At 43.8% G+C, this 24,742-nt stretch overlaps 1 protein-coding gene across 3 annotated transcripts; it reads left to right on the forward strand.

Annotated features, from left to right (window-relative positions):
- Positions 1 to 98: 98 nt before the first annotated feature.
- si:dkey-197j19.5 (EF-hand calcium-binding domain-containing protein 12) lies at positions 99 to 22,568 on the forward strand. Of its 3 annotated transcripts, XM_064966230.1 has the most exons (11): positions 99 to 190; positions 455 to 821; positions 962 to 1,044; positions 1,472 to 1,579; positions 15,286 to 15,492; positions 15,584 to 15,836; positions 16,008 to 16,171; positions 16,499 to 16,712; positions 21,093 to 21,300; positions 21,436 to 21,564; positions 22,096 to 22,568. In XM_064966230.1, exons 4-11 carry the CDS (start codon positions 1,493 to 1,495, stop codon positions 22,319 to 22,321), a joined length of 1,488 nt encoding a protein of 495 aa, XP_064822302.1. In that variant the 5' UTR covers positions 99 to 190; positions 455 to 821; positions 962 to 1,044; positions 1,472 to 1,492; the 3' UTR covers positions 22,322 to 22,568. The 3 variants fall into 3 exon arrangements, with proteins under 3 accessions (XP_064822302.1, XP_064822300.1, XP_064822301.1); XM_064966228.1 differs by lacking the exons at positions 99 to 190; positions 455 to 821; positions 962 to 1,044; positions 1,472 to 1,579 and adding an exon at positions 8,399 to 9,009; XM_064966229.1 differs by lacking the exons at positions 99 to 190; positions 455 to 821; positions 962 to 1,044; positions 1,472 to 1,579 and adding an exon at positions 8,399 to 9,009 and having other exon boundaries at positions 15,286 to 15,378.
- Positions 22,569 to 24,742: the final 2,174 nt, after the last annotated feature.

The following is a 24,742-nucleotide window of genomic DNA, read 5'->3' on the forward strand; positions in this document are numbered from 1 at the left end:
GACCATGAATGAGTTGGAGATCCCTGGTCTGGTTGCGGTTAAGGTTGAGGGGGTTTCTCTCTAAACGTTGGTCTCCCCCTCCTCTCCACCAGCCTCTGTAGACAGGTAGCTGCCATCAATAAGCTGTCTGAGGCAGGGATGTTCATCTGGGACTATGGCGACACCTTCCTCCTGGAGACCCAGAGAGAAGGTGAGTCCTACAGTTCAACCATCACCACCAAACTGAGTAGATATAAGTCATTGACACAGGGTCAGACATTATTTCACCCTCCTAATGGTTAAGGTTAGGATTGAGGGTAGGGTAATCCAAGATCTGTGGTTAATGCCAAGGAGCAATTTCTAGATCCACATACACATGCTGAAGAGTAGGCTGATCACAGCATGTCGAGTGATATCAGCAGAGTCCTCTCCAGTTTGATAACCTCTAGGTTGGTGTTCCTCTCCTTTTCTTCAGGAGCGGAGGTAGAGAAGGATGGAGGTGGAGTGACTGAGTTTCACTACTCGTCCTACGTCCAAAACATCATGGGGTAAGTGATAGGGAGAGGGGATAGCTCAAGACAGATATAGCTCCTGATGACTAGGGCCCAGTTTTTTATTCTGATCAGATTAAACTCGTGGCCATAACCCTTGACCCATCCCTTCTCGAACCGTTGCACTGGATTTGCACCTCCGGTGACCCCTGTGACTGATGACATCGCCACCACTGTCCTGGAGGAGATCAGTGCCAACGTGACTGAGCCAGAATCCTCTACTCAGACCATAAAGGCCGTGTGTGTATTGCCTTGGCCATCAATCAAGCTATTGCTGATGGGAGAGTTTTGGTAAGAGCCCAATCAGCCTTACCAATATCTCCATATTATGGGTGCTTATACGAGTTATATTATGAGAATATATGCTTCGGTTGGAGTCTCCAGTGGGTAGGTAAACCTGTAGGAATGATGATGACTTTTTTTCTGTCCAGTCTCCTGTGGTCACCATGACGTCAGTGAAACAGTCCCTTCAAAGATACCTCCAACGTGTATAACGGCTCTGCCTTCTGTGCAGGTACACTTCAGCACACTTATCACTTGGACAGACATTATTTTGTCATCATTATATTAGCCACTATGTTAGTGTAGATGGCTAGAAACCATTGACTTTGGGTGAACTCAGGTATGTCCAAGAGTGCCTGTCTTGACCCCTGATAGATATGGGGGTCTACATGAGTGTCCCTGCACAATGGTGGAGGGGTCGGCTGGTAAGACCTGAGTCTGACCCTTCAAACAGGGGATGGGAAAGAGAAATGGAAGAAAGAGGGATAGCACACAAAAGCCTATGAGATAATTATGAGACATTGTGCATCAGATAACCAATCTTGCTCATAGACAACCTTGAAATGTGTTTGTTCATATAATGTGAGCACGTAACTATAGTTTAGAGTCCCAGTCATGTCCCCTCCTCCACTCAGTCAGACTATGTTTTCTGTCTCAAGTCTCTCTCCAGGAGTAAGGTGATGAACGGAGGGTTTGGTCTACTGGATGGGACAGAGGAGGCAGCGAAGAGAGCCAGTCTGATGCTCAACTGGGATGTCTCTAAAGCGGTGAGAGAGGGGCGATGGTGGAACGTAGACAGGGAAGCTGTCTTTGAGATTGTTAGATACTGTTCTTAGAAATATTACAGCAGGATAAGTTAAAAGGGTGCATGTAATATTTTATTTACCTTTAATTAACTAGGCAAGTCAGTTTAGAACATATTCTTAGTTTCAATGATGGCCTAGGAACAGTGGGTTAACTGCCTTGTTCAGGGGCAGAATGACAGATTTTTACCTTGTCAGTTCGGGGATTCGATCTTGCAACCTTTCGGTTACTAGTCCAACGCTCTAACCACTTGGCTACATGCCACAGAACCTATTAATAACCCAGCTAGCACATTTGGTTCCTTGGAAGTTGTGGGAACATACCTCGGTGTCTGGCTTGACTGTAAACTCTCCTTCCAAACTCATATTAAATATCTCCAATCCAAAATCAAATCTAGAATCGGCTTTCTATTTCACAACAAAGCCTCCTTCACTCACACCGCCAAACTGACCCTAGTAAAACTGACTTATCCTACTAATCCTCCACTTCGGCGATGTCATCTACAAAATAGCTTTCAATACTCTACTCAGCAAACTGGATGCAGTCTATCACAGTACCATCCATTTTGTTACCAAAGCCCCTTATACCACCCACCACTGAGACCTGTATCCTCTAGTCGGCTGGCCCTCGCTACATATTCGTCGCCAGACCCACTGGCTCCAGGTCATTTATAAGTCTATGCTAGGTAAAGCTCCGCCTTTCTCAGCTCACTGGTCATGATAACAACACCCACCCGTAGCACGCATATTTCACTGGTCACCCCCAAACACCTCTTTTGGCCGCCTTTCCTTCCAGTTCTCTGCTGCCAGTGACTGGAACAAATTGCAAAAATCGCTGAAGCTGGAGACTTATATTTCCCTCACTAACTTTAAACATCAGCTATCTGAGCAGCTGACCGATCGCTGCAGCTGTACATTGTCCATCTGTAAATAGCCCACCCAATCTACCTACCTCATCCCCATATTGTTTTTATTTACTTTTCAGCTCTTTTACACACCAGTATCTCTACTTGCACATCATCATCTGCTCATTTATCACTCCAGTGTTAATCTGCTAAATTGCAATTCCTTCGCTACTATGGTCTATTTATTGCCTACCGCCTCATGCCATTTGCACACACTGTATATAGACTTTCTTTTTTTCTATTGCGCTATTGACTGTACGCTTGTTTATTCCATGTGTAACTCTGTGTTGTTTGTGTCGCACTGCTTTGCTTTATCTTGGCCAGGTCGCAGTTGTAAATGAGAACTTGTTCTCAACTAGCTTACCTCTCAACTAGCTTACCTGGTTAAATAAAGGTGAAATAAAAAAATACATTTTTGGTTTCCCATTGGTTTTGGGAACGAAGCCATACCTTTCCTGACCGTTAAAACTGAATGGTTTTTTTAAAGTTCTGACAATGGAAGTGAAAATTTAGCCTCTTCTGGGAACATAGTTTTTTTTAGGTTGCAGGGAGGTTCTGAGAACGTTTTACTATGGTTCCCTGAAAGTTTTCCTTGAAGGTAAATAAATAACATTCTGAGGACATGTTCCAATAAGACTGTTAATTACACTTCCAACTTAATTTGGCTTAACTATTTTGAACTTCAAACACAGATAGGACACATGGAAATTAATGTATTTATTGTGGGACAATGTCAATGAGATTCGTTTTTTTTTAACTCATACAAAGCTGTTTGTTGTAGTCTGTTCAAACAGACCCCATTTTAAAGGAAACAAGTGCTCTTTAAGATCAGGTGTGGCCAATTAGTGGGTGTGGCCAATTAGTGGGTGCGGCCAACATACCTGAACACACATAATAAGGTGGAGGATAGAGATAGTTTTGTTGATGCTGAGAACGGAATGTTTATGTTTTTAAGGGTGTGTTCCAGTGGAGGCTCCTCAGAGGAAAAGTTTATGAAAATAACTTTTTTAATTTTTCACTGTTTTTATCATTTTTAGATAAAACTATATTAAATATATTCATATGTCACCAAATAAATGATTAAAATACACTGTTTTGCAATGAAGGTCTACAGTAACTTCAACTGCATTGTCTGGGCTAGCACCATGGTGTAGCTGGAGGAGCTTCCGTCCCACTCTGGCTACGTTGACATCAATACAAAACCATAGAGGCTTGTAGGCCTCAGCCCCTTCCATAGACATACAGTACATGGTAAATATGACCACTTCCAGGGGATGTCCTCCAACCAATCAACCCTTTTGCAGTATGAACTGACATGTCCATCCAATCATTTAATTAGGATCAGAGAATGAACCCAGTGAGTTGTATTGGGATTTTGCCACAGAGTATTATGGGGGTTGTATATGTTGAGAAACTTGGTGACATTGTTGGATAGAGATTAAGAGTGAAAAGTGATAGTTGAGCATTATTCAAATTATTTTTTTCAAATTCTAGGAGACGGAGAAGGTATATTATGAAATGTTTTCTTGGTTTTAGAACATTATTTTTGAGTCCAGTTAGTGCAATTGATTTAAATGTGCCTTGCTAGCTAGCTACCAGGCGGAGTGTGCAGTTTTCTCCGCCAGGATGGTAGAATAGCCAACCCTGCCGAAAATGTTGTGGACTTTTTGTTGAAGAACCCTTTTCATTCTCTGGGGTACACGGAAAAGGTATGAATTAAAAGCGAGAGTCAACCTCTGCCTGAGATCAGTTTCATGAAGAAGGATGAAAAGTTGAGGGTGTTCAATACCAACTGGTATCAAATGTATAGCTGGTTAACAGGGAGCATTTCATCAAGCTGCCTGTATTGCTGGCCTTGCCTGCTTTCTGGAAAGTCTGCGCCTTGGTCGAACGTTGGGTAAGGTGGGTACAGTGACAAGTAGAACATTGATCGTTCAGCTAAATGACAAAACAAAAGCAGGGAGCATATACAGTTGAAGTCAGACGTTTACATTCATTTAGGTTGGAGTGATTAAAACTAATTTTTCAACCACTCCACAAATGTATTTTTTAACAAACTATAGTTTTGGCAAGTCGGTTAGGACATCTACTTTGTGCATGACACAAGTCATTTTTCCAAAAAATTGTTTACAGACAGATTATTCCACTAATAATTCACTGTATCACAATTCCAGTGAGTCAGAAGTTTACATACACTAAATTGACTGTGCCTTTAAACAGCTTGGAAAATTCCAGAAAATGATGTCATGGCTTTAGAAGCTTCTGATAGGCTAATTGACATCATTTGAGTCAAATGGAGGCCTACCTTCAAACTCAGTGCCTTTTCGCTTGACATGATACAGGAAAACTGGTCCCATCATAGCGCATATCAAACATTTTTACAACTGGTTAATCACTGTCATACCTTATAGGGTCCAGAGTTTTCCTAGTTAGGTTAACATATAAGCAAAAACTCCAGGCCCCAGGTGGTAAAAATAACCCCACTGCTCTGGGTGCCACCAGTCTGCTTGCAGTTGTCAGTTATCATCAGGTATGTGGATGATCAGGGCTTTATTCAGGAATGTTTCTTGGGATACTTTGATGTGTCAAGTGGGCAATCTGTGTTTGACTTTAAAAATGCAAAAAAAATAAAAAAAATAGCACAATTGTTTGGGAGAATGTAAAAAGTCAGCCATGTTCTTCAGCGCCATCTTTGGCACACATTGAACAAATTTGATCTAACAAAGTGGATATTTGTCAAATCTGTCATTTTAAGAGCAATGCCTTGTTAATTCACAAAGTATATTAAAGTATATATTAGGATATCAATGTGTATGGCTAAGCTATTCTTCATTGTGCCAGTTAATTGAAATTAAACATCATGCATCAGTTTAATTAGCCCTAAATGTGCAATAAAAAATATTGTGCCTATAGCTTATTTATTGAACCACGGGGCACTATGCTGATAAACCTATCCTTTACCATGGTATAGCACTATTCGGACGGGTATTGCTAGAGATGTTGGGTTTGTCATTATTATCCAAGCATGTGCGTTATTCCAGAGGACAATTCAATTCAATTTTTTCCAAACTGCCCCTTGTAATTCCTAAACGTTTTAAAATATAATTTACTTTTACGACAGAAGACTGGAGGGTTTTATTGTAGGCATGAAGATATTTCAACGTCATTAGGCTATACTGATAACTCGTGCTTGACTGCCAAATGTATAGACGTTCTCATAATATTTAAATTGGTCTAGTGTGATCATAATCATTATTTTAGCGATCCATGGTTGACGACGTTCCTAATAACAATGCACCCCATCCGGCTGCTTTGAGCTGCTGAACCATATTTGCACTTGAGATGCATTTATGGATGAGAAAGTGAACTTTGCATTTTCATGAGGTTTAGCGGGGATGCCCTGCTTTGCGATCTATTGCCTAGGACAGAGCATTCCAACCCTGTTATTGGAGAACTACCATCCTGTGGGTTCACATCAACTTTAATCTAGCGCACTTGATTCAATAATCCTCGTTTGCTAAGTCAAACGACACCGCTGGTTCTGCTCACACTGCCCTACCCTGTGCTCTGACCTCTTTCTCCCCTCTCTCTCCAGATGAAATCTCGCTTCTTGTGACGGCCGGCCGCCCAACAACCTGCCCGCTTGACCCTATCCCCTCCCCTCTTCTCCAGACCATTTCCGGAGACCTTCTCCCTTACCTCACCTCGCTCATCAACTCATCCCTGACCGCTGGCTACGTCCCTTCCGTCTTCAAGAGAGCGAGAGTTGCACCCCTTCTGAAAAAACCTACACTCGATCCCTCCGATGTCAACAACTACAGACCAGTATCCCTTCTTTCTTTTCTCTCCAAAACTCTTGAACGTGCCGTCCTTGGCCAGCTCTCCCGCTATCTCTCTCAGAATGACCTTCTTGATCCAAATCAGTCAGGTTTCAAGACTAGTCATTCAACTGAGACTGCTCTTCTCTGTATCACGGAGGCGCTCCGCACTGCTAAAGCTAACTCTCTCTCCTCTGCTCTCATCCTTCTAGACCTATCGGCTGCCTTCGATACTGTGAACCATCAGATCCTCCTCTCCACCCTCTCCGAGTTGGGCATCTCCGGTGCGGCCCACGCTTGGATTGCGTCCTACCTGACAGGTCGCTCCTACCAGGTGGCGTGGCGAGAATCTGTCTCCTCGCCACGCGCTCTCACCACTGGTGTCCCCCAGGGCTCTGTTCTAGGCCCTCTCCTATTCTCGCTATACACCAAGTCACTTGGCTCTGTCATAACCTCACATGGTCTCTCCTATCATTGCTATGCAGACGACACACAATTAATCTTCTCCTTTCCCCCTTCTGATGACCAGGTGGTGAATCGCATCTCTGCATGTCTGGCAGACATATCAGTGTGGATGACGGATCACCACCTCAAGCTGAACCTCGGCAAGACGGAGCTGCTCTTCCTCCCGGGGAAGGACTGCCCGTTCCATGATCTCGCCATCACGGTTGACAACTCCATTGTGTCCTCCTCCCAGAGCGCTAAGAACCTTGGCGTGATCCTGGACAACACCCTGTCGTTCTCAACTAACATCAAGGCGGTGGCCCGTTCCTGTAGGTTCATGCTCTACAACATCCGCAGAGTACGACCCTGCCTCACACAGGAAGCGGCGCAGGTCCTAATCCAGGCACTTGTCATCTCCCGTCTGGATTACTGCAACTCGCTGTTGGCTGGGCTCCCTGCCTGTGCCATTAAACCCCTACAACTCATCCAGAACGCCGCAGCCCGTCTGGTGTTCAACCTTCCCAAGTTCTCTCACGTCACCCCGCTCCTCCGCTCTCTCCACTGGCTTCCAGTTTCGCATCCGCTACAAGACCATGGTGCTTGCCTACGGAGCTGTGAGGGGAACGGCACCGCAGTACCTCCAGGCTCTGATCAGGCCCTACACCCAAACAAGGGCACTGCGTTCATCCACCTCTGGCCTGCTCGCCTCCCTACCACTGAGGAAGTACAGTTCCCGCTCAGCCCAGTCAAAACTGTTCGCTGCTCTGGCCCCCCAATGGTGGAACAAACTCCCTCACGACGCCAGGACAGCGGAGTCAATCACCACCTTCCGGAGACACCTGAAACCCCACCTCTTTAAGGAATACCTAGGATAGGATAAAGTAATCCTTCTCACCCCCCCCTTAAATGATTTAGATGCACTATTGTAAAGTGGCTGTTCCACTGGATGTCATAAGGTGAATTCACCAATTTGTAAGTCGCTCTGGATAAGAGCGTCTGCCAAATGACTTAAATGTAAATGAAATGTAAATAATTAGCTGGTTAGTTACAACTCGGGTTGGAGTGAAAATGTATAGGAAGGTAGCTCTCCAGGAACAAGGTTGGAGAGCCCTGACCTAGGACATCAACAGCCAGCCACCCCGCATCATCCCATGTGATCGTCAAGGCTGCATACAGCAGAAATATCACTGAAATATTCTAGTCCCAACTCATCACCTTCTAGTTGATGACCAAATAGGCAGCATAATGCTCATGCCAGTCCTCTTGAACCCACATGTAGTCTAGTAGGACTCTGCAATGATGAGGTGGTGTGTACATGTGTGCGCATCAATTTCAGCCTGTTTTCGGAGTCTTCGACTCCAACCACAGGAGTCGACTCATTTTGATTCCAACAACAGGAGTCAGATTCGGGGTCGACTCCAAAAACCTCGGAGCACATTACTTTGACCACCGCGCGTTTCCATGGCAATTCGATTGTTGGTCGAGTTCAACTGAAATCTTTACCGCATCTACAGCATGGAGTGGCCCCTGCAAAAGCAACAAAAGGTTCCATGGTTACCATGCGTAAACACGCACGAGTGGATTAAGAACCAGCGCTACTCCCCAAGAGTAGACAGCCATGACAGGTCGAATGCTGAAAACAGAACTGGTGTCGCTACCTCTCAATTTACAATAGGAATACATTATATACAATATAAATCCAAAACTGTTTCATTTGACTAGGTCTATAATCGCAGCACCCCAAAAAATGGATGATTTGGAGATAGAGGAACAACTGGCGCGAATTAAAAAGAGAGATTTATTGCAGACATATTTCTACAAAATGGCAAGCAGAGTGTTCGGTCCCGCTAAAACACGGGACAGGGTTTTCATCGCGCCACCGATGCCCAAACGGCCCGTTTGCACGCCGAAGCCTGAAAGCCAAGTGCTGACAAAATGCCGATATGGGTCAGTGGCGGCCATGGTGTCGGGAACCGGGGACAGAGTCAGTGGTGCTCCAATGACAGTGATGCCTTTGGAAGTTAATGACGCGAAGTACCAAGACTGGGTTAACCAAAGGAGGTCATTTCGTCGACAGTTCGATAGTCTCGGAGACTTGTCGAAGTGGGTTAACAGCAAGCCGACGGTGACCGAGCTGGAGATGTTGGTTGTGGAAAGAGAGAAAAAGAAGCAGAGAACTCCCTCACCTGTCCTGGGTTTTACTTTGACACCCCCTGAGGCTCTTAAGGTAACCCCAGCGAGCAAAATTATGTTGAAAAAAATGTATTGTAGACATTTCCATGCGTTGAAATCAGGTTCATTTTTGGTTCTAAATTAAAGTTGAATAGACCTTTTTTTAAATGTTATTTTTTGTTGTTGTTTCTATGGCATTATCACAATGTTTTATTATAATTGGAGCCAACTGAAGATTGCATTATGGAATATTTATTATTCCACCTATTATCTGTTTTTCAAAAAGCATTAGAAGTGGCAAGTTTTCAGACCAACAAAAAACAACAGAACACAAACCACAATAACTCTTTTACAGTCTTGCTAAGACTGTGACATGTGGTTGTTTATCTGCCTTAATTGAATGCACTGGCGTTAAGTACTCTAAGAGCATCTGCTAAAAGACCTTAATGTAAAAAATAAAGACTTGCAAAGCATGCAGGGTATTATTATGACATCGGCACCCAAACAAGACCACATTTATTTTTTTCTGACCGAACCAAATCTGAACCAATCATAGACATCTACGTGTTAATGGAGTTAAGTTTAATGATGTATAATGGCGCCGGAAGGGATGGCTTCCGTTTTAACCGCTCCTAACAAATAGCACAGTTGGTTAGTTTTTTTGCAATATTTGTAAATTATTATATATATTAAAATAAATAAATAAAATGTTGCTGCTCCCATCTCTTATGACCGGAAATAGCTTCTGGATATCAGAACAACGATTACTCACCTCGAACTAGACAGTGTTTTTTTTTTTTTTTTAATGAGTCCGATGCAGAAGATGTTTTGGTTCCCCGAGACCAGGCCCAAACCCCTGTCATTTGCGTGAAGAAAAGATGGAAATACTGGGGTGCCTTGTGAGAATTCATTGGCGAGTGGGTAACCCGCCTCTACCATCTGTTCTATTGGCAATCACTGGAAAATAAACTTGATGATATCCGTTCGAGATTATCCTACCAACGGGACATTAAAAACTGTAGTATTTTATGTTTCGCCGAGTCGTGGCTGAACGACTATATGGATAATATAGAGCTGATTGGGTTTTCCGTGCATCAGCAGGACAGAAGCCTTTGTGTTCAACCTCTCCCTGACCGAGTCTGTAATACCTACGTGTTTCAAGCAGACCAGCATAGTCCCTGTGCCCAAGAAAGCGAAGGTAACCTGGCTAAATAACTACTGCCCCGTAGCACTCACGTCGGTAGTCATGAAGTGCTTTAAAAGGCTGGTCATGACTCACATCATCCCGGAAACCCTAGACCCACTCCAATTCACATACCGGCCCAACAGATCCACAGATGACGCAATCTCAATCGCACTCCACATTGACTTTTCCCCACATGGACAAAAGCAACACCTATGTGAGAATGCTGTTCATTGACTACAGCTCAGCGTTCATCATCATAGTGCCCACAAAGCACATCACGAAGCTAAGGATCCTGGGACCTAACACCTCCCTCTGCAACTGGATCCTGGACTTCCTGACGGGCCACCCCAGGTGGTAAGGGTAGGCAACAACACATTTACCATGCTGATCCTCAACACTGGGGCCCCTCAGCGGTGCGTGCTTAGTCCCCTCCTGTACTCCCTGTTCACCCACGACTACATGGCCAAGCATGACTCCAACACCATCATTAAGTTTGCTGACGACACAACAGCGGTAGGCCGGATCACCAACAACGATGAGACAGCATATAGGGAGGAGGTCAGAGACCTGGCAGTGTGATGCCAGAACAACAACCTCTCCTTCAACGTGAGCAAGACAAAGGAGCTGATCTGGACTACAGGAAAAGGAGGGCCGAACAGGCCACCATTAACATTGACGGGGCTGTAGTGGAGCGGGTTGAGAGTTTCTAGTCCCTTGATGTCCACATCACTAACAAACTATCATGGTTCAAACACACCAAGACAGTCGTAAAGAGGGCACGACAACACCTTTTTCCCCCCAGGAGAAAAGATTTGGCATGGGTCCCCAGATCCTCAAAGAGTTGTACAGCTGCACCATCGAGAGCATCCTGACCTGTTCAATCACCGCCTGGTATGGCAACTGCTGGGCATCCGACCGTAAGGCGCACCACTGGGGCCAAGCTTCCTTCCATCCAGGACCTACTGTATATATTAGGCGATGTCAGAGGAAGGCCCAAAAAATTGTCATAGACTCCAGTCACCCAAGTCATAGACTGTTCTCTCTGCTACCGCACGGTCAAGTCTAGGTCCAAAAGGCTCCTTAACATCTTCTACTGCCAAGCCATAAGACTGCTAAACAATTAATCAAGTGGCCACTCGGACAATCTACATTGACAACCACCCCCCTCCTTTGTTTTTACACTGCTACTCGCTCGCTGTTTATTATCTATGCATAGTCACTTTACCCCTACCTACAGTACATGTACAAATTACCATGACTAACCTGTACCCCCGCACATTGACTCGGTAATGGTACCCCTTGTATATATTGTTAATTTATTGTGTTACTTTTTATTTTATTTTTGACTTTAGTAAATACTTTATTCACTATTTCTTGAGCTGCATTGTTGGTTAAGGGCTTGTAAGTAAGCATTTCACGTTAAGGTTGTATTTGGAGTATGTGACAAATAAAATGTGATTTTATTTACAAGTTTGTATAGCACCATACAGTACAGTAGAGCATATCAGAGTTTAGTTCACTATGGTAGAGTAGAATACAGTTCAGTACAATATAGTTCTTTGCACTGTACTTTACTGTGCTCTGCTGTCCTCTACTGTACATCACTCTAATCTACTATGCTGTATTCTACTGTACTCAAATCAAATTTATTTATATAGCCCTTCATACATCAGCTGATATCTCAAAGTGCTGTACAGAAACCCAGCCTAAAACCCCAAACAGCAAGCAATGCAGGTGTAGAAGCACGGTGGTTAGGAAAAACTCCCTAGAAAGGCCAAAACCTAGGAAGAAACCTAGAGAGGAACCAGGCTATGTGGGGTGGCCTGTCCTCTTCCGGCTGTGCCGGGTGGAGATTATAACAGAACATGGCCAAGATGTTCAAATGTTCATAAATGACCAGCATGGTCGAATAATAATAAGGTAGAACAGTTGAAACTGGAGCAGCAGCACGGCCAGGTGGACTGGGGACAGCAAGGAGTCATCATGTCAAGTAGTCCTGGGGCATGGTCCTAGGGCTCAGGTCCTCCGAGAGAGAGAAGAAGAGAATTAGAGAACGCACACTTAGATTCACACAGGACACCGAATTGGACAGGAGAAGTACTCCAGATATAACAAACTGACCCCAGCCCCCCGACACATAAACTACTGCAGCATAAATACTGGAGGCTGAGACAGGAGGGGTCAGGAGACACTGTGGCCCCACCCGAGGACACCCCAGGACAGGGCCAAACAGGAAGGATATAACCCCACCCACTTTGCCAAAGCACAGCCCCCACACCACTAGAGAGATATCTTCAACCACCAACTTACCATCCTGAGACCAAGCTGAGTATAGCCCGCAAAGATCTCCGCCATGGCACAACCCAAGGGGGGGTGCCAACCCAGACAGGATGACCACATCAGTGAATCAACCCACTCAGGTGACTCAGCCCCTGTAATAGGGTTAGAGGCAGAGAATCCCAGTGGAAAGAGGGGAACCGGCCAGGCAGAGACAGCAAGGGTGGTTCGTTGCTCCAGAGCCTTTCCGTTCACCTTCCCACTCCTGGGCCAGACTGCACTCAATCATATGACCCACTGAAGAGATGAGTCTTCAGTAAAGACTTAAAGGTTGAGACCGAGTTTGCGTCTCTGACATGGGTAGGCAGACCGTTCCATAAAAATGGAGCTCTATAGGAGAAAGCCCTGCCTCCAGCTGTTTGCTTAGAAATTCTAGGGACAATTAGGAGGCCTGCGTCTTGTGACCGTAGCGTACGTGTAGGTATGTACGACAGGACCAAATCAGAGAGATAGGTAGGAGCAAGCCCATGTAATGCTTTGTAGGTTAGCAGTAAAACCTTGAAATCAGCCCTTGCTTTGACAGGAAGCCAGTGTAGGGAGGCTAGCACTGGAGTAATATGATCAAATTTTTTGGTTCTAGTCAGGATTCTAGCAGCTGTATTTAGCACTAACTGAAGTTTATTTAGTTTTTTATCTGGGTAGCTGGAATGTAGAGCATTGCAGTAGTCTAACCTAGAAGTGACAAAAGCATGGATTAATTTTTCTGCATCATTTTTGGACAGAAAGTTTCTGATTTTTGCAATGTTACGTAGATGGAAAAAAGTTGTCCTTGAAATCGTCTTGATATGTTCTTCAAAAGAGAGATCAGGGTCCAAAGTAACTCCGAGGTCCTTCACAGTTTTATTTGAGACGACTGTACAACCATTAAGATTAATTGTCAGATTCAACAGAAGATCTCTTTGTTTCTTGGGATCTAGAACAAGCATCTCTGTTTTGTCCGAGTTTAAAAGTAGAAAGTTTGCAGCCATCCACTTCCTTATGTCTGAAACACATGCTTCTAGCAAGGGCAATTTTGGGGCTTCACCATGTTTCATTGAAATGTACAGCTGTGTGTCATCCGCATAGCAGTGAAAGTTAACATTATGTTTTCGAATAACATCCCCAAGAGGTAAAATATATAGTGAAAACAATAGTGGTCCTAAAACGGAACCTTGAGCAACACCGAAATGTACAGTTGATTTGTCAGAGGACAAACCATTCACAGAGACAAACTGATATATTTCCGACAGATAAGATCTAAACCAGGCCAGAACTTGTCCGTGTAGACCAATTTGGGTTTCCAATCTCTCCAAAAGAATGTGGTGATCGATGGTATCAAAAGCAGCACTAAGGTCTAGGAGCACGAGGACAGATGCAGAGCCTCGGTCCGATGCCATTTAAATGTCATTTACCACCTTCACAAGTGCCGTCTCAGTGCTATGATGGGGTCTAAAACCAGACTGAAGCATTTCGTATACATTGTTTGTCTTCAGGAAGGCAGTGAGTTGCTGCGCAACAGCATTTTCTAAGATTTTTGAGAGGAATGGAAGATTCGATATAGGCCGATAGTTTTTTATATTTTCTGGGTCAAGGTTTGGCTTTTTCAAGAGAGGCTTTATTACTGCCACTTTTAGTGAGTTTGGTACACATCCGGTGGATAGAGAGCCGTTTATTATGTTCAACATAGGAGGACCAAGCACAGGAAGCAGCTCTTTCAGTAGTTTAATTGGAATAGGGTCCAGTATGCAGCTTGAAGGTTTAGAGGCCATAATTATTTTCATCATTGTGTCAAGAGATATAGTACTAAAACACTTGAGCGTCTCTCTTGATCCTAGGTCCAGGCAGAGTTGTGCAGACTCAGGACAACTGAGCTTTGAAGGAATACGCCGATTTAAAGAGGAGTCTGTAATTTGCTTTCTAATAATCATAATTTTTTCCTCAAAGAAGTTCATGAATTTATCACTGCTTAAAGTGAAAGTCATCCTCTCTTGGGGAATGCTGCTTTTTAGTTAGCTTTGCGACAGTATCAAAAAGGAATTTCGGATTGTTCTTATTTTCCTCAATTAAGTTAGAAAAATAGGATGATCGAGCAGCAGTAAGGGCTCTTCGTTACTGCACGGTACTGTCTTTCCAAGCTAGACGGAAGACTTCCAGTTTGGTGTGGCGCCATTTCCGTTCCAATTTTCTGGAAGCTTGCTTCAGAGCTCGGGTATTTTCTGTGTACCAGGGAGCTAGTTTCTTATGAGAAATGTTTTTAGGGGTGCAACTGCATCTAGGGTATTGTGCAAGGTCCTCTGGTGTCATTGGGTAGACAGAAGGAATCTGGAAGGACATCAAGGAATCTTGTCTGCGAATTTATAGCACGACTTTTGATGTTCCTTGGTTGGGGTCTGAGCAGATTATTTGTTGCAATTGCAAACATAATAAAATGGTGGTCCGATAGTCCAGGATTATGAGGAAAAACATTAAGATCCACAACATTTATTCCATGGGACAAAACTAGGTCCAGTGTATGACTGTGACGGTGAGTGGGTCCAGAGACATGTTGGACAAAACCCACTGAGTCGATGATGGCTCCGAAAGCCCTTTGGAGTGGGTCTGTGGACTTTTCCATGTGAATATTAAAGTCACCAAAGATTAGAATATTATCTGCTATGACTACAAGGTCCGATAGGAATTCAGGGAATTCAGTGAGGCACGCTGTATATGGCGGTGTTCGGTGTACTGAACTATATGTTCACTGGGAAATCATCAATGAGCGATACATACATGGCTCCTAGACCCCATTATGTTACTTGTCTTAATCACCTTTCTCTGTCCCTTCTCCAGACCAGAACACGTACCAGCCCGACCCGTCCTTCTCGGCGGGCTAATGTGCTTCGCACACGCACAGCGCGGTCCCAACTGCACGAGGTAAAGGAGGTAAGGAGGTACCTCCGCACTCACAAGCTCCGACCCTCTGAACTGGCCAAGAGGCTTGACAAACATGGCACGGGACGCATAAGTCGGAATGACCTCCGAGCTGTGTTTGAGAAGGTAGTGATCCTATAAATAATATAATGACATGGCAATCCGTGTGAGTGTAGGCCTATGTGTGTGTTTATTGATATTGATGCATCTCCATCAGGAGGGCCTCCCTGTGGTGCCAGAGCATCTGGATGACCTGGTGTCCACTCTTAGCGGCATTGAAGGGGACACAGTGACAGTGAAGGACTTGGAGGAGGGCATCAAGGCCTGGAGCCTAGAGAGTGAGAAGGAGGAGAGTACCAGCAGGGGCCGCAGGGGCCTGACAGAGAGAGGAGAGCTAGAGCTGGAGAAAGGATGCAACAGGGAAATAGAGAGAGTGAGGTGCAGGGAGCAGCGGTCTCTGAGCATCCCAGGTTAGTAAAGATGGAGACATGATCCTCTCAGCTCATCACCCAATCAGCATTGTGTAGCATTGTTAAGTTGTATGATGTGATTAAATGGATACAAATGCAGTGCTAGAAAGACCTCCCAGTGCCTTGTCTCCTCTCCCCTCTCCTCCCTCCTATCCCCTCTTCTCCTCTCAGCACGGAGGCCAGTGTGGAGCCGTGGTCTTAAGCGTGGGTCGGGGAGGCATGGTGCCCAGCTCCTGCCCCTCCCCAGTCCTGAGCTGTGCCTGCAGACTCCCGTGTCTCTAGAGGAGCAGCAGGAGCAGGCCCTTATCCAGCAGCACCACCGCAACAGGAACAAGGTGAGGGCAGGAACAACACAATCAAATCCTACAGGCAGGACACCTCCTGTCCAGAGACAACTGTCACTACAGTTGGAGCGGCAGCGTAGCCTAGTGGTTAGAGCGTTGGAGTAGTAACCGGAAGTAACTGCAAGTTCAAATCCCTGAGCTGACAAGGTACAAATCTGTCGTTCTGCCTCTGAACAAGGCAGTTAACCCACTGTTCCTAGGCTGTCATTGAAAAAAAAGAATTTGTTCTTAACCGACTTGCCTAGTTAAATTAAATAAATAAAGGCATTATGGCCATTGGCTATGTTTCTCACTCTCTGACTCTAACCTGGTCTGTAGGAGGGCAAGCAGGATGAGGAGGTGCTGGCCATCATGAGGACAGTGTGTACAGGGAACACCACCCAGGACGCCCACTCCCACCCCTCCTCTCTGGGAGGAGACACGGCCCGAGCATTGGACAAGTTCAGGAGACAGTGTCTGGGGGAGTACCTGGACTCACTGGACCAGTGTCACACACAGGGGGTCACAGTCAACCAGGCCACACTGGAGAGAGGTGAGACCCATAGAAAAACACACATACAGCAAATATGACAAACACAGTACACTAGACACCCAAGCATATAGCCACAGGAGGTTTAGTTGGGTGTGCTGGATGGGGGTGGACACTAATCACATTTGCATGGTGGCATACAGTTGAGCAGACATGTTTTTAGGATTTACACACTTGGGTTAACATTTTTTAGCAGGGTATAGAAAACAAATGGACCATGCAATTCTACATCATTTACATGATAGACATAGCACCAAATGGCCAAAATAATACTTTGTTTCATTATTTTATTTTTATTGAAGTCGGAAGTTTACACCTTAGCCAAATACATTTAAACTCAGTGTTTCACAATTCCTGACATTTAATTATATTAAAAATTCCCTGTCTTAGGTCAATTAGGATCACCACTTTATTTTAAGAATGTGAAATGTCAGAATAAGTTTATTTCCGCTCTCAATTCTCTTAAGAATAAGAGAATTGTTTATTTCCGCTTTTATTTCTTTCATCACATTCCCAGTGGGTCAGAAGCTTATATACTCTCAATTAGTATTTGGTAGCATGGCCTTTAAATTCTTTAACTTGGGTCAAACGTTTCGGGATGCCTTCCACAAGTTTCCCACAATAAGTTGGGTGAATTTTGCCCATTCCCTCTGACAGAGCTGGTGTAACTGAGTCAGGTTTGTAGGCCTCCTTGCTCGCACACGCTTTTTCAGTTCTGCCCACAAATTTTCTATAGAATTGAGGTCAGGGCTTTGTGGTGGCCACTCCAATATCTTGACTTTGTTGTCCTTTGCGTCATTGTCCATTTGGAAGACCTATTTGCGACCAAGCTTTAACTTCCTGACTGATGTCTTGAGATGTTGCTTCAATATATCCACATCATTTTCCTACCTCATGTTGCCATCTATTTTGTGAAGTGCACCAGTCCCTCCCCCACAACATGATGCTGCCACCCCCCGTGCTGCACGGTTGGGATGGTGTTCTTTGGCTTGCAAGCCTCCCCCTTTTTCCTACAAACATAACGGTGGTCATTATGGCTAAACAGTTTGTTTCATCAGACCAGTGGACATTTCTCCAAAAAGTATGATATTTGTCCCCGTGTGCAGTTGCAAACCGTAGTCTGGCTTTTTTATGCCGGTTTTGGAGCAGTGGGCTTCTTCCTTGCTGAGGTTATGTCGATATAGGACTCGTTTTACTGTGGATATAGATAACTTTGTACCGGTTTCCTCCAGCATCTTCACAAGGTCCTTTGCTGTTGTTCTGGGATTGATTTGCACTTTTCGCACCAAAGTACGTTCATCTCTAGGAGACAGAACACATCTCCTTCCTGAGCAGTATGACGGCTGCGTGGTCCCATGGTGTTTATACTCGCTTACTATTGTTTGTACAGATTAAGGGGGTACCTTCAGGCATTTGGAAATTGCTCCCAAGGATGAACCAAACTTGTTTGTTTCTTTTGATTTTCCCATGATGGCAAGCAAAGAGGCAAAGAGTTTGAAGGTAGGCCTTGAAATACATCCACAGGTACACCTCCAATTGACTCAAATGATGCCAATTAGCCTATCAGAAGCTTCTTAAGCCATGACATAATTTTCCAAGCTGTTTAAAGGTACAGTCAACTTAGTGTATGTAAACTTCTGACCCACTGGAATTGTGATACAGTGAATTCTAAATGAAATAATCTGTCTGTAAACAATTGTTGGAAAAATTACTTGTGTCATGTACTTGTAATTCACAAGAAATTTGTGGAGTGGTCAAAAAACAAGTTTTAATGACTCCAACCTAAGTGTATGTAAATGTCTGACTTCAACTGAATCTAAACCAGTTTCTTTAAATAAAACCTGTTTTGTTTCATTCTGTAGAGAAATTTAGGTTGGCTAAATTAAGTTTGATCTGTCTTTTTAATTATGTGCTCAGTATTTATTTTAAGATAGGTACTGTATAAGTAGGCCTTTTGTTAAATACTTATAATTAGTCTATTGCTGTCATTTGTTGGGTAAGTTAGGCACTAGCCTTTCTTGGTAGTAGCCCATCTGACAAGGATAAAGAAATGCATGTTGGTGTCGTAGCATGCAGCTGGCATATCTCTCTCTGGGGCTAGGCCTAAGCTGGGTTCTCTTCCTTTATATTGATTTTGTAAATATGAATATCATACAGTAGACACCTAAGCATAGCAGTCCATTTAAATGTTGAGCTCGAGGTGATTTAGTCCTCCAACCGCTAGAGTGTCCGAAGTTAGGGGGTGTCCAAAGTTGGGGGGAAATTAGCAATACAGGCCTATGCATGCAATGCCCTGATGCATTTATTGCTCAAATCTCTTGACAGCTGAACCGTGAGGTGGACAATTATTTGTTTTCGGAATGTAAAAACAATATAACAATGGGGTATAAAGTTTTGCATATGCTACACATGGAAACACAAGGATTAGTGTTTTTGTAATTTGTTATAGGCTGTTTTTAAGGAATGTAAATGTGGCTCATTTGGCCAATATCCCTGGTTTATTGATGGTGTTGGCTGCGTGGGTGGACTCACTAATGGGTTACGCACCCAATGCATATGGATGACCAGTACATTTCTCAAATGTCAGATGATAAATAAAAATCTTCCCAGTCACTTGTCCAGAGCCAAACAAAAACCCTGATATATATATAGCATACACTGAGTGTACAAAACATTACGAACACCTGCTCTCCATGACAGACTGATCGGGTGAAAGCTAGAATCCCTTATTGATGTCACTTGTTAAATCCACTTCAATTAGTGTAGATAAAGGGGAGACAGGTTAAAGAGGGATTTTTAAGCCTTGAGACAATTGAGACATGGATTGTGTATATGTGCCATTCAGAAGGTGAATTGGCAAGACAAAAGATTTAAGTGCCTTTGAACCGGGTATGGTAGTTGGTGCCAGGCGCACCGGTTTGTGTCAAGAACTGCAACATTGCTTAGTTTTTCACGTTCAACAGTTTCCGTGTGTATCAAGCAGAAGCTGGTGGGAAGGAGATATAGGAGGACAGGCTCATTGTAATGGCTGAATGGAATGAATGGACCAGAGTCAAACGTGGTTTCCATATGTTTGATTTGTTTGATAAAATTCCATTGATTCCATTCCAGCCATTACATTGAGCCCATCCTCCTATAGCTCCTCACACCAGCTTCCTCAAGATTGGTCCATCACCCGACAGGACATTCAGCAAACTTGACACATCTGCGGGAAGCATTGGAGTCAACACAGGCCAGCATCCCTGTGGAACGCTTTTGACACCTAGAGTCAATACCCTCACAAATTGAGGCTGTTCTGAGGGCAACTCAATATTAGGAAGGTGTTCCTAATGTTTGGTATACTCAGTGTATAGGCTACAGTAGGCTACAAAATACATTTTCCAGTGACACTGACTCACCCAATGATGAAGATGAAGCATAGGGTACTCACCGGTGATGTGCTCGTGCGGCAGGGTAGCCTAGTGGTTAGTGTTGGACTAGTAACCGGAAGGTTGCAAGTTCAAATCCCCGAGCTGACAAGGTACAAATCTGTCGTCCTGCCCCTGAACAGGCAGTTAACCCACTGTTCCTAGGCCGTCATTGAAAATAAGAATTTGTTCTTAACTGACTTGCCTAGTTAAATAAAGGTTAAAAAAAAATAAAAAAATATTTGAAGATAAGCTACTTTGAAAATCAGTGCAGTTCACTCAGAATTGCTCAAGTTGTTGAGATTTTTCTTTTGCTTCTACAGACAGATTAGTCTTCTCTTTTTAAACTGACAGCCGCAACCATAGAGATATAACCCATAGATGGCAGTTCCCATTCAAGTCAGGACTGGCAGCCAATGCTAGTGTAGCCATGAGTTTAACAGTCAAAGTGCCAGGATTAGAGGTTCCAAAATCCTTCTATGGATTATCCTGTATCTATGGCCACAATGCAACAAGCTGTTCTATATTTGCCGCGCATGCTGCCCTAATTTCGGCCTTCCCAACTAAGTGTTTGTGATAACTTAATCCACAGCTATTTTTTTTAGAAGCTATTGATCCTCTGTAGATAAATGATGCTCTCTGGTGTAGTATTTGGAATTACTTAATTTATGTCTGTTCAGGCAGGAGTAATATAATTTTTGGGGAAATAAAAAAATGTATTGCCTAATTTTGGCAAAATGATTTATATTTATCAGGGGGTGCTGCAGCACCCACAGCACCCCAAATACCTTGAGGCAGGCATTAGGTAAAGCACAAACATATATCCCTTTGACTTTACATACAAAAACAATTCCAAATGATGTTGACACCTTTTCTATTCTAATCACGTGACCTTATGTGACAAGTACCGTTCATTACTGATTTAATAGCACTTTAAAGCACCTTGATTGTCGGTGTGTGTCCTGCTCCTCCTCAGTTCTGCTGCATCCAGGGGACCATGTCCTAAAGGGTCCAGAGAGTGTCTTGCTGAGGCAGGCAGGAACCAATCCCATGCCGGGGTGTGGGGGCCGTCTGAGGACCTGGATCGGTTACAGCAGCAGTACCCCACGTGGGGGCGAGGAGAAGGAGGAAGAGGAGCATGGCCTGGAGGAAGAGGCCGCTCTACACAAAGTCTGCAAGGATACGTGAGTATTTATGTCATCAACCGCAGATAGATGATCAAATTGACCACACAGTGACAGTCAAATCAAGCAGAGAACAATGAGGGAGAAGTCTACAGCTCTGACATTCCCTGTGGTATTTTCTGCCTTCTCCCCCAGGCCTTTGTATCCCTCCCATAGGTCTGTACGTCGGGTACCCAAGATGATGACCCTGTCCACAGGTCGAGCTGAGGTCAGACACAAGACAGAGTGCTGGCTGACCAGGGAGGAGTACACCCACATGACTAGGTGAGGAGGAAGTGACATAAGTGTTATTATAGCAAGCAGCCACACTCTTAGAAAAAAAGGTGCTAAGTAGAACCATACAGCGTTCTTCGGTTTGTCCCCACAGGGTAACCCTTTTTTGTGCTGGGTAGAACCCTTTACAGAGGGTTCTATCTAGAAGCCTCTATGTAGGTTTCTTCAAAGAACCCCTTGTATATGGTTCTACCAAAAACCATTTTATCATCTAAAGGTTCTTCCTAGAATCGTCTATGAAGGGTTTTACTGAGAACCCTTTTGTCTTTGGAGGGTTCTTCCTAGAACTCTCTGAACGGTTCCACCAGCCTTATTAGCCTTTAAAAGTAAATTATTTTTGACAATATATTCCATATATCATAAGGCATTTTTGGAGGGCTTAGTTATACCCTAACACAGTGGTGTTAGGACTCTCCAGGTTTACAGGCCACATCAGGCCTGGAAGTCACATTGTCACATTAGTCACATTATCAAGTCACATTATGCATTATATAGTGTGTATGTTCTGTTTGTTTGGAGCAGCAACATGAGGGAGCCGTCCAGCCGTAGAGCCGACCCTAACGCGTTCTGGACTGGTCAGGACAACCATTTGAGACTCTACCTGCCCAGAGTGGGCTTGTCTCCTGAGGGTGTCCTCTTTGAGCACATCATCCGCTCTCCCGCCCCAAGCCCCGGCAGCTGGCCTGTCAACGACAGGGGCTACTTCACCTCTGGAGACATAGATGGACACAAGGCCTACACCCTGTAGAGCGCTTTACTCCATGCTCCATATACAATATTGTACTTTCATGTGGGAGTTCAAAGACTTTTTGCTGTTAGATTATGGTTATATTCTTATCCAATGGTCTCCTCTTTTCACAAGGCTATTTTTAATTGAGATTATTTTGTCTTTGAAGCTAATAAAGACTATAATATAAAGTGAATGTCCAGTCAGAGCAGTATCCTTTTAGGTGAGTAGTTTTAATGATGATCTCAAGACTGTCCCGAAGAAAACCCACATACTGCTTTATGGCATACAGTCACATTGTCGTGCAAATTATAGCTAGAGTCTGAAAGAATGATATGGATTCATTGTTTGTCAAATTATTGAGCATGTCGTCAACTTATAAGCATCAGAAATTGTCCTTATTTAACGTATCAAGATCTTGATATGGACCTCAGTCAAGAGCATATGCATTGTATGTGCAGAGAAAATATACTATGTAAGCCTACTGACAGTATTTATCATCATATAGAGAAAATATTTTCATATAGATAGATGTGGACTTGCATATTTTATTATTTTCTCTATCTATTTGAGTTGACGACATGCTCAATAATTTGACAAACAATAAATCAATTTAATTCTTTCAGACTGGCTATAATTTAATAATCATTTAATATAAAAATGATAATGTTAAACCCCCACACAAAAGTAGTCTAGCAACAAGAATGACATTTTCTGCGGTGTAAGTCAATATCCGGCCATATCATGTATGATATCTGGAGGGAATCCAAGAATGATTGGGGCATGAAAGAAAAATATGGATTTCATGTTTGTCTGAAAACTCAGAATTGCATCATATCATCCTGATTTTCAGCATATCAAGATCCTTATATGGACCTCAGCCAAGAGAAGCATATCTGGAATCAATATGGCTTACTATATATGAATGTTCTGAGAAAATACAGATATGCGACTTATACAATCAGTATTTGTCAACTTGAAGAGGAAGAATAGCATGTCACCTAGAATAGCATGTTATTCAGAAAGTATTCAGACCCCTTGACTTTTTCCACATTTTGTTACGTTACAGCCTTATTCTAAAATGGATTAATCATTTTTTCCCCTCAATCTACACACAATATCCCATATTGATAAAGCAAAAACAGGTTTAGTCATTTTTAGAAATGCATAAAAAAAACTGAAGTATAAAATTTACATATGTTTTCAGACATTTTACTCAGTACTTTGTTGAAGCACCTTCAGCAGAGATTACAGCCTCGAGTCTTCTCAGGTATGACGCTACGAGCTTGGCACACCTGTATTTATGGAATTTCTCTCATTTTCTGCAGATCCTCTCAAGCTTTGTCAGGTTGGTTGTGGGGAGCGTTTCTGCACAGCTATTTTCCGGTCTCTTCAGAGCTGTTCAATCGGGTTCAAGTCCGGGCTCTGGCTGGCTTGTCCCGAAGCCCCTCCTACATTGTCTTGGTTGTGTCCTTAGGGTTGTCCTGTTGGAAGGTGAACCTTCGCCCCAGTCTGAGGTCCTGAGCCCTCTACTTTGCGCCGTTCATCTTCCCCTCGATCCTGACTAGTCTCCCAATCCCTGCCACTGAAAAACATCCCCACAGCATGATGCTGCCACCACCTTGCTTCACCGTAGGGATGGTGTCAGGTTCCCTCCAAACGTGACGCTTGGGATTCAGGCCAAAGAGTTCAATCTTGGTTTCGTCAGACCAGAGAATCTTGCTTCTCATGGTCTGAGAGTCTTTTTAGGTGCCTTTTGGCAAACTCCAAGCAGGCAGTCATGTGCCTTTTCCTGAGGAATGCCTTCTGTCTGGCCACTCTACCATAAAGGCCTGATTGGTGGAGTGCTGCAGAGATGGTTGTCCTTCTGGAAGGTTCTCCCATCTCCACAGAGGAATTTTGGAGCTCTGTCAGAGTGACCATCAGGTTCTCGGTTACATCCCTGACCAAGGCCCTTCTTCCCCGATTGCTCAATTTGGCCGAATGGCCAGCTCTAGGAAGAGTCTTGGTGGTTCCAAACTTTGGAGCTCCAAGAGCAATTCCTTCGACCTCATGGCTTGGTTTTTGCTCTGAGATGCACTGTCAACTGTGGGACCTTCTATAGACAGGTGTGTGCCTTTCCAAAACATGTCCAATCAATTGAATTCACAACAGATGGACTCCAATCAAGTTGTAGAAACATCTCAAGGATGATCAATGGAAACAGGATGAATCTGAGCTCAATGTTGAGTCTCATAGCAAACGGTCTGAATACTTATGTAAATAAGGTATTTGATTTCATTTTTATAAATTTGCCAACATTTCTAAAAACATGTTTTTGCTTTGTCATTATGGGGTATTGTGTGTAGATTGCAGAAGATGTTTTATTTGTTTAATCCATTTTTAGAATAACATAACATGTGGAATGGACAATATCTCAGGATAATGAATGATTCCATATCC

The sequence above is a fragment of the Oncorhynchus masou genome, chromosome 5, assembly GCF_036934945.1.
Source record: "Oncorhynchus masou masou isolate Uvic2021 chromosome 5, UVic_Omas_1.1, whole genome shotgun sequence".
Taxonomy (NCBI): domain Eukaryota; kingdom Metazoa; phylum Chordata; class Actinopteri; order Salmoniformes; family Salmonidae; genus Oncorhynchus; species Oncorhynchus masou.